The following is a 16,720-nucleotide window of genomic DNA, read 5'->3' on the forward strand; positions in this document are numbered from 1 at the left end:
CAACCCTGATGGCCCCTTGATCTTGGGTGACCAGAACTGTGAGAAAATATATTTCTGTTGTTAAAGCCACCCAGTCTGTGATAGTTTGTTAATGGCTGGCCCAGCAGAGTAAGAGAGGGAGAAAGATTATATCAGAAAATTTTAATATACTTTTCTGAGTTTGGAAGATAATTCTGTCAGTTCATGTATGTGCATTTCTAAATACAGGAGAGATATATACTAATTCCACTTATATCTTTTAAAGTTCATATTTTGTGTGAAAAAAAAATCCAAGTTTTTCCCTGACAAAGTAACTGCATCGAGCCTTGGACTGGTGTGGCATGTAGATGGTTTTGAGGCCCTTTCACATTTTTTGATCTTGCAGGCAATAAACATCTTCAAAAGTCTACTGTAAATTCTTCTTAAATTCACTTATTATGACTTAGTGCTTCCTGACAACTCAATGGACTCTCTTTTTTTTCGTAAAGAGAGGGAGGGTGAGTTGCCATCTGGCAGACTCACTATCTCCTAGTGGCCAAGAGGACTGGGAGTACCCACTCCTCTATTCACTTTCTATTTTCACATTTTATTCCTAAATTCCTTCCGTGTGAAAGGAGAAATCCTCATTCTCCCTCTCTCACAGAATAGCATTTTTGCACATTTAGCAAGTCAATGCCTGCTGAATAACTTGCTCAGTAACAAGATACGCCTCACATACCCTGAGGCAATGTATGGAAACAACAGGCATAACTGAAGTGAATATTTCCTCTATTAAATCTCTGTTCACAGGCCACTTCTCTATAAACTTTGGTTCTGGTCTTCCTCTCCAATTCATGCCTACGTACACCCTTATTCTAACTCCCTTGACACTCGCCATTTGCATTTCTTACTGTGGTGGACTGCCTTGAAAAGTTACTCCACTGTTCTCCTGTGTGAATTCCTCCTGGAGAGCTGTGTCATCATTCCCTCCCCACCTGTCTGATCTCACCTCCTGCCCTATTCCTTCAGCTCACTCAGCTGGACTCTTCCTTAAACACACTCTGATTTCTAGCCTTTTGCATAGCTCCCTATGCATGGAATATTCTTTTCTCAGAAATTGTCACGTTCACTCTCACTGCCTTTGTGTTCGCATCAAACATCAAGCTATCAGAGCTGTCTTTCCTCACTACCTGTGGTGGTCAGGTGGCTCCCAGTGATACCCCTCTCCTGTTATTCATGTCTTTGTGTGATCCTCTTCCCTGCGACTTCAAACCTATAGAAGTGAAGATTCAAAACAGAATCGAATGCCCTAGGATATATCACTTCTGTGATTACATTACATAAGATTGTAACCTCTGTCTTGCACACAGATGCACTCTCTCTTTATCTTTGATGAAGCAAAGAGATCCACAGGATAAGGAACTCAGGGCAGCCTCCAGTGAAATCCAGCCAGGAACTGAGGCCCTTAGTCCAGCAACCCAAGAGAAAATTAATTCTGCCAACAATCAGAAGTGGATGCCTCCTTGGGTAAGCATTCAGATCAGGCCCCACCCCTGGTCCACACCTGAGTGCAGCTTTATGAGATGCCTTGAAGCAGAGGACACCGGTGAAGCCAGGCCCAAATTCCTGACCCACAGAAACTGTAAGATAATAAGTGTACATTATTTAAAGTCATAGCCCGTGTGGTAATTTGTTATATAGTAATAGGTAACTAAAACAGAGCCCCCTGTAAAATAATACATGCCCGTTTTCCACCCCTGCCCAACCTTCTCCATCTCCCTTACTCTGCTGTATTTTTAATAATGCATAACTACCTCACATGTTGGAAATCTATCTTTTTTATAGAGATCAATGAAGACCAGTTGTGTTAATAAATATGAATTCTGGACTGGTTCAAAGCAAGAGGCTTGAATGCAGGCTACTGAGAAGTTATACAGATAGATGGATTACAAGGTAGATTAGTAAGTACGTATACATATAGGTGCACACATGAAGAGACAAATACACAGACACATTTTTTACTAGCATTTTAGAGAACACTTAACTTTGGTTTTTATCTAGCTAGAGGAGAACCCTAAAAAGAAGATGGACTATTTTGGGGGATGATGGGATAGCAGAAGTCTGCCAGTGCTAGAAGTACAAGGATTTTTTTTTTAACTGAAAAATCCACATACTGGGGAAGACCAACAGTATTATCATAGTGCCTAAGTGCACAGGGTTTGAATAGCTTGGTGACCTTGGGCACATTCCACATCCCAAATAAGCCACCACTTCTTCACCTGTGAAGAAGATATAATACAGAAATCTACCTCATCATGACCAGACGATGCATATAAAACTCTCCACCCAGTGCCTAGCAAGTGATGAGCCCTTAGGAAAGACAGCTATTTTTGCGTGCTTTGTTTTGTTTACTACTAGTGTCTATATGTTACTGAGGATAGTATACTTTTTGAAGAATTTAAAAAAGGCCTACCAATCTGTAATCCCACCTTTACCTCTACCATGAAAAAATATCTTAAATGAATTGCCATTTAAGTTTCTGAGAACTGCTGTATAATGGGTGGGAGGATGTCACATTGCTGTATTTTGCTGAGGCATACTCAAAGTATACCACGAAAGCCAAGAAAATATTATCAGTCAGTGGATCCTCCAGGAAGCCACACAAGCAGGAAGTGGGTTTACTCAGATCCCGACTTTAAACTTTGAAAACAGACTTTCAACTTTAAAGTGGAGCTAATCATTATTTAGAATATGCATGACAAAATCAAAAATGGTCATCGGTCACATTAGATCATTTGAACACACACACACACACACACACAACCACGGGAACTCATTTTCAATAGCTTTGTCTTCAGGCTAAAAGGACAAAAAATCCAGAAATAATGTAGCCCTCTCCTGCCCCTATAAAAAGCCCAAAGCAAGTAAACATAGAAATGATAGGCCCTCTAGAAATGACCATATATTGTATACAGATTAAAGCTCTATTATAACTATAGTGCTTTAGGAAAAAAAAAAAAAAGGTAGTGCAAAATCCAAAAGGATAAAGTGACCCTCATAACTGCTTTTGGATTAAAGCAGCACAACACTTTCCTGCTTTCATTAAGAAAGAAAAATGTAATTTTTTCTTTAAAAGACTTTGTTTTCAGTGTAGGGGCATCAGGGTGGCTCAGTCAGTTAAGCTTTCGACTTTGGCTCAGGTCATGATCTCAAGGGTTGGGGGTTCGAGCCCTGCATTGGGCTCTGTGCTTGCTGACAGCTTGGAGCCTGGAGCTGCTTCAGATTCTGTGTCTCCCTCTCTCTCTGCCCCTGGCCCACTCGTGCTCTGTCTCACTATCTCACTCACAAATAAATAAAACATTGAAAAAAATTGGAAGGCTTTGTTTTGAATGTTAAGTATTACAATTCAGTAAGGATCTAGGTGCTACCCTTTTCCTCCACAGGTGATGTTAGAAATGGAAAAGGAGAGCTGCCTTGAATCCTCCAAGTTCCCCAGGGTCGGACGCTGCTGCCATAGGACAGGCACTATGTCCCTTAAGTGGGTCTCTTCAATAAATGAATGATGATCAAAATAGTGAATACTAAATATATGGATTTTTTTTAAAAAAATAGCCTTATAAATGCTTTTCCAGTTTGCAAAATACTTTTCTATTCATAATCTTATTTGATCCTCCCATTGACCCAGAAAGGTAAGGAATAGTTTGCCTATGATGCGCGAAGTCACTCGGAACAATGGCGTTTGGTTTTCTCTTCAGGGCTGGAGTTCTTTCCCTGATGCCATGAATGTAAATGTGCTTAATCCTGGCACGCTTTGTTGTATTGCACTTTATTGAGCTTCATGGATGTTGCGTGGTTTGTTTTGTTTTTGTTTTGTTTTGTTGTTGTTGTTGTTCTTTTTACAAATTGAAGGAGTGTGCAACCATGTGTCAAACAAGTCTATTGGCTGCATTTTTCCAACAGCATTGGCTCAACTTCATGTCTCTGTGACATATTTTGGTAATTCTTGCAATATTTCAAACTTTTTCATTATCATTATTATATTTGTTATGGTTATCTGTGATCAGTCATTATGACTTGCTGAAAGCTCAGGTGATGATTAGCACTTTTTAGCAATAAAGTATTTTTAAGTTAAGGTAAGGACTTTTTTGGACATAATGCTATCATGTACTTAATAGACTACAGTATAGTATAAACATAGCTCCTGCATACACTGGGAAGCCAAAAATTTACTTAACTCACTTTTTTGCCATATTTGTTTTATTGTAGTGGTCTAGAACCGAAGCCCCATTATCTCTTATGTATACCTGTTCATGTTTGTTTAGTGTAGTGGCTCTCAACTGGGAGAATTTTGTCCCTTGGGGGAATTTTGTAATTTTTGGACATATTTTTGGTTGTCCCGCTTGGGGTGGTGGTGGCTACTAGTGTCTAGTGGGTGAAGGCCAGTGATGCCACTCAACATCCTATAGTGCACAGGACAGCCCCTCCACCCACCCCCAGCATATCCCCCTGTCCTGGAAGAATTATCTGGCCCCAATGTCAATAATGCCCATGTTGAACAGCTCTGATAAAAATGATGAACTATCTCATAAGCACTATTAAGTTGATTAAGTTGTGGTGGTTTTAAAATCTGTCTGGGAATTACTTGACACTCTTCTCATCAAGAAAATAAGTCTCCTCCCTCCGAATCTAGGTGAGACTTTGTGACTGCTTTGATGAACAGAGGCAATTGCATGATTTCTGAGTCTAGGTTAGAAAAGACCGTGCAGTTTCTGCCAGTATATTGGGAGGGACACATGCCTTTGGATCCCTGAGTCATCCTATAAAAAGTCAGGCTATCAGAGAATGCCAGGATGGCAAGACCACTTGCCTACCCTCTAAGAGAAAGAGCTGCCTACCCTCTGAAAGTAACCACATGAAAAACCTCAAGCCAGAACTATCCAGCCAAGCTATTCCCAAAATCCTACTCAAGAAACTATGAGAGATAACAAATGATAGTTGTCATTTTAAGCCACTAAGTTTTAGGATGATAGATTACATGATAATAGCTAACCAGAACAATCTCCAAATTCGGTCACTCGAAGTCAAGTGCTCTGGCAAACAGAATGTCTTCTCTCTTAGGGAATGTGTTTCCCCTAAAGGGTTCTGTCCCATGGAAGAACAGAAGTCTTAACCAGAGGACTGCCACTCCTCAAGTGAAATGGATTTTAATCAGCCTGTGGGAAATAGGTGACCAAGGGTGAGGGGTGGGGTTTGTCAAAGAGATTTTCAGAAGAAATTCTGAAGAGCCTTTAGAAATGATGGATAGCACACTGCAGGCTGGAGTCCTGGGCATTATTCATTTTAAAAACTGATTATTATAAAGCTGAGGCATTTATTAGATGATCTTTTGATGTTCTTCTAGGCCTAACTTCTAGAATATTCTAACCTACACATATTTTTCAAAAGATAGGCATATTTAAAGAGTAGCTTCAAAGGTGCGCCCTGACAAATATAAAGAATGAGAGTTAAAATAAAAAGGAAGCATCACTTTACATCCACCAAGCTGACAAAAAGTTAAAAAAAAAACACTACAAAAAGTAAATTAAAATCCTAATGTTGGTGAAGTTTGTAAATTCACACATTATTGATGCCTACACTGTTCAATATGCAACAAAAGCTAAAAAATAGCCGTAACATTTGACCCAGTAATGCCTCCGCTGGAAATTGTCCAAAAGGAAAAAGGAAAGAAAAAGCTTCTTGTACAATGATATTTATAGCCACATTATTTACAGGAGGGGAAAAATCCCACAGGAAACAACCTAAATATCCAAAAATGAAACAATAGTCATGATATGGCAGGATGCATTATTGCAAAGTTGTAAATATGAAGCCCATATAGAAAAGTATATGTAAAAGATATCAAGTGACCAAAAAAGTAAATTGTTCATTTCATATAGATGGTAGGTATATCTATAAAAATTACTTTCACACTTATAAATATCAAAAGAAAGAATATAAATATATTTCTGTTAAGGTGAATATTTTAGTATAGGTCACTTTCCTGGAAGACTATTAAAACATTCTGCTTTAATTACCCAAATTTAGTATTTTAATGGACACATGTACCTCAAAGTTATCTGAATTCTGGTTTTATGTTTATTTTTATATATTTTTTTACCAATCATCTTTTTGGGGCACTTACTATATGCCAGGTCCTGGGAATACAATGATGAACAGAACTGAAGCTGATTTTAAAGAATGTATTCAGTGGGAGAGAGAGTCAAGCTGAAGCTAAATTATGGTGCTGCTTTATGAGAACCGAATAGGCGAATGGGAAAGTGCTTGGGGGAAAAAAGACGTCAGTGATGTCCTAATACTTTTATTCATCTTGTTACTTTTCAAATACAGCTAGCCTGGTTGGACATTTCAAGACAAAGAAGAGATATTTTAGGAGCAAACAAACTCAGTCAAAGACGTGAAGGGAAAAAAAATCAATGAAAGAAATATTTTCACAAACGCAGATAAACCTGCAGGTAGAGGCATTTTTGCATACTCTAATTGGAAAGAACTAGGAAATTTTCATCTTGGCCTTCATTCAGAAAATGTGCCTTTAATTCACGCCACAGTGACTGCCCTACATGTCTCATGCAGTCATCACTCATTCGACAAAATTCAACTTGGCACAAGTGAAAAAGACATGGCCCCTGTCTTCTCAGGGTCTGCAGTCTATGTGGGTTAGAGCTGTGTAAGCAGGCTTTTGAGATAGAAAGTGACAACTGCTATGCATGTGAGGAGGATACCCAAATTGGACTGGGGTTAGGAAGGTTTCCTGGGGTGCATGAGCCTTGATGGAATTGACACATAAATGATGTGCAGAATAGGGGTTGGGGCATAAAGAGTATTTCAAAAAGAGAGAACACGGACAAAGGTAAGAAAGAGACCATGGGGCTGTACTGTTAAAAAGGTTAAGGTCATATCTCACTTAGACCATAACAAAAAAGTAGTAATAAAATGGTGTCCTATAATTTGGGGGCAAAAATTAAATACTTTGATAATAAAAGGGTTTCTTCCTCTTTAAAAATGTTTTTATTTATTTTTGAGAGAGAGAGCAGGGGAGGGGCAGCGAGAGAGGGAGACAGAGGATCCGAAGCAGGCTCAGTGCTAAGAGTGGACAGCTCCATGTCAGGCTCAAACTCACGAACCATAAAATCACGACCTGAGCCGAAGTCAGACACTTAACTGACTGAGCTACCCTGGTGCCCCTAAAAGGGTTTCTTAATTACTATGGACTATGGTCTGAATGTTTGTGTCCTCTCCCCCCCACCCCCACCAACTTCCTATGTTGAAATCCTAACCCCCAAAGATTATGGTATTAGGGAGTGGGGTCTTTAGAGGTGCAAAGGCTTCACCCTCATGAATGGGATTGGTGCCTTATAAAAGAGGCTCCAGAGACACTCCAGCCCCTTCCACCAGCCAAGGAAGAGGCCTTTCACCAGAACGTGACCACACTGAACTTCCAGCGTCTGAAACAGTGAGCAAAAAATTTCTGTTTATAAGCTGCCCAGTCTGTGGTATTTTGTTATAGCAGCCCAAATGGACTAAGACATTGACATAAATTATTTATTTAATCACCTTTCAATTTTTCATTAAGGCTTTTTTTAAATTCAGGCTATTTATTACATTTTTATACTAAAAAGAAAACAAATATCACATAAAAGTATCTCCATTTCCAAGGCTAAGTTATTCTTTTTTTCCCCTCAACAATGTTAACAACTACATAGAAAAAACTAAGTCAATTGCTGTAAAATATCTATTTATACACTAGCATTTGGAATATGGTTTAGGCAAGGTTATAAAATCCAAAAGATTCAGTGTCCAAATTCTAACAAACATCCATGAAGCTATTTGGTGAAAGGACCTGAAGGTAACTGGTAAACAGTTTGGAATAGAGTTATCTGACTGAGCTGACCAGAAGCCAGATTGAGTTCAGTCTGCATTTCCACACGGTATCCATGGGAATGAGATCAGGCGTGCACAAAGACAAACAAAGGCCACCTTCAAATGAATGGGAGAGAATGACAACTGCCAATGTTCAAGGCACCCATGGGCGCAAGAGCTTTGCTCATGCTTTTCAAAACACAATGAAATAATCTCTTACACTGACAATACAGTGTCCATCACTCCTTTATTTCCATGGCTCTGTTTAAACATTAGCCTCATTTTTTATACAGAAAGCCTTTCAATGATCAGGAGTTATGTATGGCTTCTGTAGTAAAAACTGTCCCTAGTCACTTTAAACTACTAAAAGGAAGAACTACAGTTACCCTTTCAGAACACAGAATAATAATGCGGGAATCTTCACTCACAAGATCGCACAGTTGCCATGAGCTGTTTGGACAACAGAACAGACAACTCTTTCAAAGGAAGAACAATATATTTGAAAATTATGAACAGTCCCAATATTCTATGGACCTGGAAACATTAGAAAAATATGCAGTTCAAGTTTATACTGGTTGGTAAATGTAATTTATGTGTACAAGAATCAGCAGGCACAGACTGGAAAAAATATTTGAATACTAGCTCTTCGGATTAATCACAACTTCAACAAAATTAAGAATTGACATTAATTTCTTTTCTAATTTATATAATTAAGTGAAAATGTTTTAAAACACTGTGAAAACACCATTGAGTTACACAGAATAAAAGCCTTCAATATTTTACTAACAGAACCTTTCAAACCCAACTCTAATTCTCTGGGTTATATGGGACTATGATTTCGAAAAGATGACTTTGAGAATCTTTATTATACTGGATAGAAATAAAGAACTAAAAGCTTAACTGGAGAAACATACCTGTAGCTCTAAAAAAAACCTCTTTGTGTTTTCAGGAAATCTGACTAAAGCACGGATATTAATTCTGTGACCAGAATTGGAATATTGTTATATATTATGTACCCTAAAATCCATGCGAAGTTTATTAATCACAGCTACATTAGTGCAGTAAGTACGTTCTAAAACAAAAATAAATACAAGGGCTCCTTCATCAATCCAAGTGGCCACACTGGAGGGCGAGGGGTGCCTATTCCCACAACTTGGCGGTCTCCCTCTGCACCCCTCACAGCCGTCAATTTCAGCTTGGTCTCATCAGCCCATATCCTCTCCATGTCATATGCCAGAACCTACTCTGCCTTCCCTATATGGTCATCTGTGGCTCCCAAGCTGTTGCCAGAGCTGTTGCTGTTGTGGCCATCCCATTCCATCCCCCCTTCTCTGAGACCCCTTTGCCATGAATATCAGTGCTCCTCCTCTCCCCCAGTCTCTCCTGTGTTAGGGACTCTTGCCACATACAGATGCCTCAATGCAATTCTCAAAAAGCACAAGTGGACCATGCAATGCCATAAGCAATAGAAGTAAAACAAAAAACAAAAAACACAACACAAACACAAAACACCTCATTATAATAATTGTTATGAAGTCTCTCCCCTCCTGGCCCTCAGCCACTCCCTCTTCTCTTTTACTATCTAACTTCCTGACACTGTCTGCATTTCCTCATGGTCTACTTACTCCTCAGCCTACCCCACTCTGGCTTCTGCTTTTTCATGCCATGGAGACTGTCCTCATCAAGGCTGTCCAACATGCTTGACTTCTGTGAATATGATCCTACTGACCAACTCTTCCCTCAAAATATTTGTGTGGTGCCCCACTTACTGTAGTATTCTTTCTACTTACTGCTCCCACTGCTCTTTTCTCTCTCTGGCATCTCCTCTTCCTCACCTGACCCTCTCAGGTAGTCCCTTGGGTTGTGGACAATTCTGTCTTCTGGTCTCTGCCTGACTCATCAATGCTGTGTCTTCAGTGACTCTCTAGATGCCCCTGACTCCTAAATCTCTAGCCCCTTTTGTCCTCTCTCCTGCTTCTAACACTGCTCTATCTATAACTATCTACCTACTAGACATGTGCTCCTGAATGTGTCTAACAACGTGTCACAGTGAACTGATTATCTTTCTTGTCTAAGTTGCCTTCTTTCCTTGCCTCCTTGTCTCAGTCAGTAGCACCTCACTGAGTTGTCCACACCCAAAACCTAGGCCTCCGTCTTATCTTCTCCTTCACTTGTTGCCATTGTATAAATCAACCACAAATCCTGTCCATTCTCCCTTGCTACCTTTCAAATGCATCCCCTGTGATCCTTCCCTACTGCTACTGAGTTTTAGCACCATCATCTCCCAATAAAACTAAGACCAGAACTATTTCTTTCCTAAGAAAGGTAGTGCCTTCAGTCTGGCCTCCTTTCAATCCACCATCCACCCTGCCACTGGAGTGATCTACTCAAGAAACCATCCGATCATATCACTCCCCTGCTTAAGGCCCTTCAAAACCTTCCCATTGTCCTCAAAAATCCATGCTCCTGACTTCCGTTTACAAGGTCATTTATGGTCGGGTGCCTGTTAACCTCTCAGCTTTCACCCTCTGTGAATACCTTGAACAGTATGTTTAATGGCTTTCTCCTTTCCTACTCCAGTATCTAAAACATCTGACCCAGGAACTTGGAGACTTGGGTCCTCTCCCTGGTTATGTTACTCTATTATTATCACTGACAGCCATTTTAAAAGGGGAGAACTGGACTCTGACTTCTGCAGTCCTTCACAGCGGATCCGAATAGTAAAGATTCTTTCCTGTCCTCGTGAAGACTTGTGGGGAGGTTTGCTACTTATATGCATCACAGTGACATTTCTCCATCCTCTGAACTCAACATTAAGTTCTGTACCACTCATTTAGCAATGAATTATATGTGACCAAATGGTAACTATTACGCTATAGAAACTTATGGTACATATGTATGTTATAAGCATAAACTACAAAACAACATAACAAAAACAACATAACCACATTTTAAATTACATAGACTTTTTTTTTTTTAGGCACAAACAGGTAAATGACTCTAAATTTCAGTAATTCAGAAACTCAAAGACAATATCAAGGACCTGCTTTCTGTCTCTCCACAGGGCTAGTGTATCGGCTTTATCCTCAAGCTAGCTGACATTATGGTTGTAGGACAGTTATAGCTGTTGCAAGCTTCACATGACCTGGCAATACATTTCTTAACCAACGTCTCTCTTAAGAATCAAAAATTCTTTCCCAAAAGTCCCCAAGCAGATTTCCTTCCACATGTCATAGTAATTACATGCCCATGTCTAAATCAGACATTAGAGAGAGGTATGAGATGACCAGGAATGGCTCAGGGCAACTACCCTTCAAGGTCCCCTTGACCTCCTAGCTGTGCAGAGGAGGAGGTAACCCAATAATTGGACTTCTGTCAGAAAGGAGGATGGAAGGGTCTGAAGTTGGTTAGGTATCTTCCGGGGACTGAGACAATGTCCTTCCCTCATGGTTGGACTTGTTTCCAAATAGCCTGTAAACTCTTTGGACCATGTTTCAAGTTTCTTATAGTTGGGCCTAGCAGGTTTCCTTGCAGAAAAGTTGCTGCCTAAAAATATGTTCAAATACTACTTTTCTGGAATTCACTGTGGCCAGATCAACAAAGCACCTACAGGTCATCTGAAGGGGCATCACAGGAATCACCTTCATATACAGAATCTATTGTTGTCTCAGGATTTGAGGTATTAAGTTTTTTCACTTTAGAGAGACATTCTTCTACGTGTTCTTCTAGGTAAATAATCAGTCACCATAACAAATGAAAGAAAAAAAAACACAAAAACCATCCTACCTCAGTAACTCCCCAAGCTGAGCAAGGCTAATAGTCCAGATTAAAACTTTTGACTCTAGTGGTAACATTCTTATGACATCAGGATGATATTTTTGGTCCCAAATATTCTTCCCATTCTTCCTGAACTTCTTTATTTGACATATTGACTTGGATTTGTGTCTTTATTTTTATGAATGTCTAAAATTCCATTACTAGAAGCTCATCTCTTTACATTAACAGGCTTCTGCCTTTTAATAGGCCCAAGGCTGTTAACACATTAAGACAGGAACAGACATCACCTACTTTAGAGGGAATTCATTCGAGCTGATGCATTCACTGATTCTTGGTGTTGAAATGTACCTATCTTGGTGTTCATCTCACAACAACGTGATATAGGCAATACTGGAATTTTAATTTCTCAGGAAAGAGGAGGTACAGTGCTAACATTTAAGCAATTGCTTCCAAATATGTCTATATATCAGAAATGTGTGAATAATTGTCTTTAAATTCTGATCCTGAGCCCCAAAGCATGGATTTAAATCAAACAGTGGCTTGTGAACCAGGAATTCTGAGAGCAAAGCTTAGTCGGGGTGGGGCAGGTATAGCTGGAGAGCTATGGGGTGGGAGGTTACTTTATCAGAGGGTGGTTTAAGGCTGTGAAGGTGCTGAGCATAAGGGGGAAGAGGTGGTTTAGGGTTGGTTCCAGAAATTAGAGGTTACCTCAGACTCCTCTTTTCGTTATAAAATAAAAACTTCCCTACTTTATAATTTTGCTTGGCTTTGTCTCTTCTAACATAGGACAGTGGTAAATTACAAAGGGATAAGGGGAGAAGGGAAAAAGCATGAAGGCAGTGAAGGCAAAGGGAATAGTCTGGAAAATAGCACTAAATATGGTCTGATCAAGTGCAGTCAGAACACAGAAGGATGTGTACAGGTGTATGTATGTGGCTTTGGGGTGTGTGTATCATGTATGGGCCTACGTGCAGTACATGTACCCATGTTTGAGTCTGTGCAGGAGGAGTGTAGCAGAGAAAAGCCTGAATCTGGACTTCACCCTTCGTGAGATGGGGAGCCACCAAAAGTTTGAAGCAAGGGTTTGACTGGATACAGATGAGTGTTTAGAAAGATAACACTAGTGACAATGAGAAGAATGGACCAGAAGGATGAGAGCAAAAAACAGAAAAAAACACTTTATAGTTGTCTAGACACAAAGAAAGCAAGGGTGGTGGCGGAAGTTATAGGAGGTGGGGAAGAAGGACAGAACTTGGAGATGGGCTGTCAGCCTGAAACACAGGAAAAGATCCCCGGGTTTAGTGTTTGCTAAACAATACAGCAGAGACGATACAGCAGAGAATTCTGGAGGGCAGGTGTTGACTTCAGATGAGGATGCATTGAGGACATGCTTACGGGACGTCTAGGTGGAGATATTTGGTAGCAGATGGAAATCCCGATCTGGAACCAGGAGAAGAGTCTGGCTGGAGATCCTGACTTGAGTGGGGGAACGAGCCCAGAGAGACCAGGTGGAATGAAGACAGGGACCCAGGATGGAACTCTAAACACCAAGGACTGGGCTAAACAGAGGAGCCTGTGAAAGAGAGTGAGGAAGAACCACCTGGAAACTAGGAAAATAGGGAGACTAGAAGACAGAGGTAGAGGGTGTCTCAAGGGTGTCTCAGGAGGACAGAGCTGCCAAAATACATATTAAAGGAAGGATTTACTTATTCTGAGAGAAATTAGAGTATTTACAGCTTGAAGGGAATTAGAGAAAGGATTTGAAGGTACTCATTAAAGAGGCAGTGACTCCGGGGCAGGGCGCCAGACACAGGGAGAAAAGATGAGGATTATCCATGGCCTGGCAGCACACGAGGATGTAAGTGCCATCGTGCATTTTAAAATTACATTTTCTTTTCCTCTGTGGACCTATTATTTAGACTATGAATTATCTGGGCCCCTTACGGTCTTTCTTTTCCATCCTTTGCCTGCCGGTTACCATTTCAATGACTGCAGGCACTTAAACCAAGGGGTGATCAATGCGAGGTGATAAATATGAAACTGAACCCTGAGCACTGCTTTTTCTTAAATACCCATGAGAAGGTTTACAGAAAGTGTATTTGACTCTAAGTGTTAAAATGAGATTTGAGGGTTTTAAGTTTCTACACTGGTTGGCATGTATACTGGAGAGGAGGTAAGATGTATAAACACACACACATGTGCTTGTTACATTTTCATTTTTGATATGTATTTATATTACACAATTGTACGGGTATATAATTTATAAACAACTATATGTGTGTGTGTAGTAATGATGACTATTCAAAAATTTTACACAGAGTAATGCCATAAAAAATTTCAGCTATCACTGACCTAGACATTTAATTATTCATGTTAATCTTGGACATTCGTGGTATCAGCAAATCACATTGCTTCCCTAGGAACCTGGATTAATATCACAAATGACAAAGCTTTATTATGAGTACCTTGAATTAAGAGAAAACTTAGTTCTTGAGTATGCAAGTAACTGAAACAGGAGGAAGGAATAAATGTAAAAAAAAATATTTGTACAGACGTCATTTTAAATCACCTTTGCTTGCTTGCACTGATTTGTCCTTATTAACTAACTCCAGGTTAAGAATCTCTATACCTGACTTCATGCCTTGCAGCAATACATTCCACTAAAGTATTTCTCACTGCTCTTTAAAAAACAAGCCTCAACACTTCAAAGATAAGAAAATGATGTTATGTTTTCATAGCTTCTATTAATAATGGGTAATTAAAGAAAGATGAAAAGCTTGGATTTAAATGTCTATTAGTTCTTGGGAAGGTTGTGGTGTTCCAGGGACTGATTTCAATGTGACTCCAACTTTATCCCAACCCCCCAGATTAAGGTTGATGGCCCCCCAAAACACTCTTAGGGGCCCAGCACAGAATAATATCTGTGAAGCACCAGACACAGAACTAGACGGAAAACCTAATAATGCATAGTCTGTGCTGGGGGTACGGATGGTGGTGCTATTTCTCTGTTATCTTTGACTGGAAGTAAATGCTACAGGGTTATCTAGATTAGGTTTCTTCCAGAGTAACAAATAGCGTGCCTAAATGCCTCAATGGAGGATAAGAAATATTTGTGTATATTTTAGGAAATACTTATATTCTTTGTAAAAACACTTGTTTTGATAGCTGTTCAAACTACAAAATTTAAATTAAAAATTTTTTTTAATGCTTATTTTTATATTTGAGAGAGAGCTCTCTCACAAGTAGGGCAGAGAGGGAGACACGGAATCTGAAGCAGGCTCCTGGCTCTGAGCTGTCAGCACAGAGCCCTACGTGGGGCTCAACCTCACCAACCCGCAAGATCATGACCTGGGCCGAAGTCGGCCACTTAACCGACTGAGCCACTCAGATCCCCCTCAAACTACAAAATTTAAATGCGACTCCCCCCTCCTCCTCCCAGTAAACTAAAGTTCCGATCGTAAGCACACACCAGGCTCTGGAAAAGATCTGGAGGAGGTACACGTGAAGGATGATGGTCACACAACTTTGTGCAAAAGGAGTCAGGTGATGGGTGGGTCCCACTCTCACAGCCCTGCAGCTGGAGCTATGGCCTCGGTTAATTCTCTTGTTGGCAGCAGCTGAGATCAAGAAAGTAAAAAGAACTTTTCCTGGCCTAAGTTTACACTAAGTTGAACAGAAACGTTACAACAATTGGAGGAAGGCAGAAGGGAAGGAAGAATTCCCATCTGCCAAGCATTTAAGAGGCGCTTGGTTTCTCCACGTCCGCTAAGGAAAGAAACGTCAGTACTGCGGCCTGAAGAAATGGGAGCATACTTCACACCCTGGGGCTGAAAAACAAGCATTTGGGGCTCCCAGACTCCTGCAAAGCCAGCAGGCATCGCGCTGGGGTGGTGCATGCTGCTTTCCAGAACCGGATTCCCGGGATCCTAAGAACGCTCGGGTGCGGATGCTGGGCGGCACGGGCAGTCTAAACCACGCTGCGGGACTCTCAGGGACCTTCAGGACACCCCTTAGTCTCCACTGCCCCTGTGCCTGTGTGTGCGTGCGCGTGGCTCTAAAACCAAAGCGCGCAGTGAGCTGACTTTGAAGGGTGCTTCACAGACAGGGTGAGTCAGGCTTTATGGGGACACCAGGCGGGGGAGAGAGGGAATGGGGAGTCTTTCTCTACACAGCTCCGGATGGCTGGGAGCCGGGGTCCACGTGGAATCCAGCAGAGAGGCGAGCTGCCTGCGCCCCTCATCCCGCAAACTCCTCCCTCCTGCGCCCAGGCCCCGCGCAGGTCCCTCCAGCAGCTGATGGAGAGCGAACTCCCCGCTTACCTTGACTGAGCACTAACACCAGCAACGGCGCGCCCCCTGTCCGTCCTGGCCGCATCCTGAGCCTGCCCGGGGACGGTAGCTGCTCTCGGTTTGCAGAGGGACTCCAGAACCCGGACTCTTCAGAAGCCGTCCCGAGAGCTTTTCTCCCCCGCCGGGGTGAGGACGGAGAAAAGTTGCCTGGCAGCTCCTGGGGCGCCAAGGCCCGCCCCGCCCCGCCCCTCGGCCAGGCTAACACCGGATCTGCCCCGGCCCCGCCCCGCCGAGCCCAGGCCCTGCAGCCCCGCCGGGCACCTGCGTTGCACCACACCCTCGGAAACCGCACCTTAACTGCCCTGAGAGGTCCAGGTCCTGGGACCGCCGAAGCTGCGGGGCTGGGATCCGGGCGCCTGGCCCCTTTCCTGCCGTGCACTGGACTGGCGGGGCACACCCGACGGGCGGGAGCCGGCCTGAAACTACGCCGCCCCCTGATGGCCTGCAGCCCGCCCCGCAGGAGACCCCCGGTCTCCCACCCGGAGAACCTTGCTGCTTCTGCAGCCCTTCGTGACTCCAGGCTCCTGGAGCCTGGGGAGCTCCAGAGGTGCAGAGGTGGGGAGCAAGGGCAGCCGCGAGCCCGAAGCCACGCTTTTAGGGGTGGCGCGGTGCGTGGCATTCTGTGCTTTTCTCAAGTGGGTGGAGAAAAGGACAAAAATAAGTGCAGAATGACCAGGTTAGAAACTAACTCGACAGGAAAGAAGATCTGCACACAAGTG

The 16,720-nt window shown here is 42.0% G+C and overlaps 1 protein-coding gene across 2 annotated transcripts in view; it reads right to left on the minus strand.

Annotated features, from left to right (window-relative positions):
* The window catches only part of ITGA2 (integrin subunit alpha 2), a 110,394-nt gene extending 93,954 nt beyond the window's left edge, over nucleotides 1–16,440 (minus strand). The window contains exon 1 of one of the 2 annotated variants that reach the window (XM_047871110.1): nucleotides 16,294–16,440. Coding sequence is in view for 1 of the 2 variants with exons in the window: in XM_047871101.1 (XP_047727057.1) it covers nucleotides 15,972–16,026 (55 nt within the window). In the remaining variant the exon portion in view is untranslated. Of the gene's footprint in view, nucleotides 1–15,971; nucleotides 16,164–16,293 lie in introns of those variants that run through there. The other variant, XM_047871101.1, reaches the window with a different exon arrangement.
* Nucleotides 16,441–16,720: the final 280 nt, after the last annotated feature.

Source organism: Prionailurus viverrinus, chromosome A1 (genome assembly GCF_022837055.1).
Source record: "Prionailurus viverrinus isolate Anna chromosome A1, UM_Priviv_1.0, whole genome shotgun sequence".
Taxonomy (NCBI): Eukaryota; Metazoa; Chordata; class Mammalia; order Carnivora; family Felidae; genus Prionailurus; species Prionailurus viverrinus.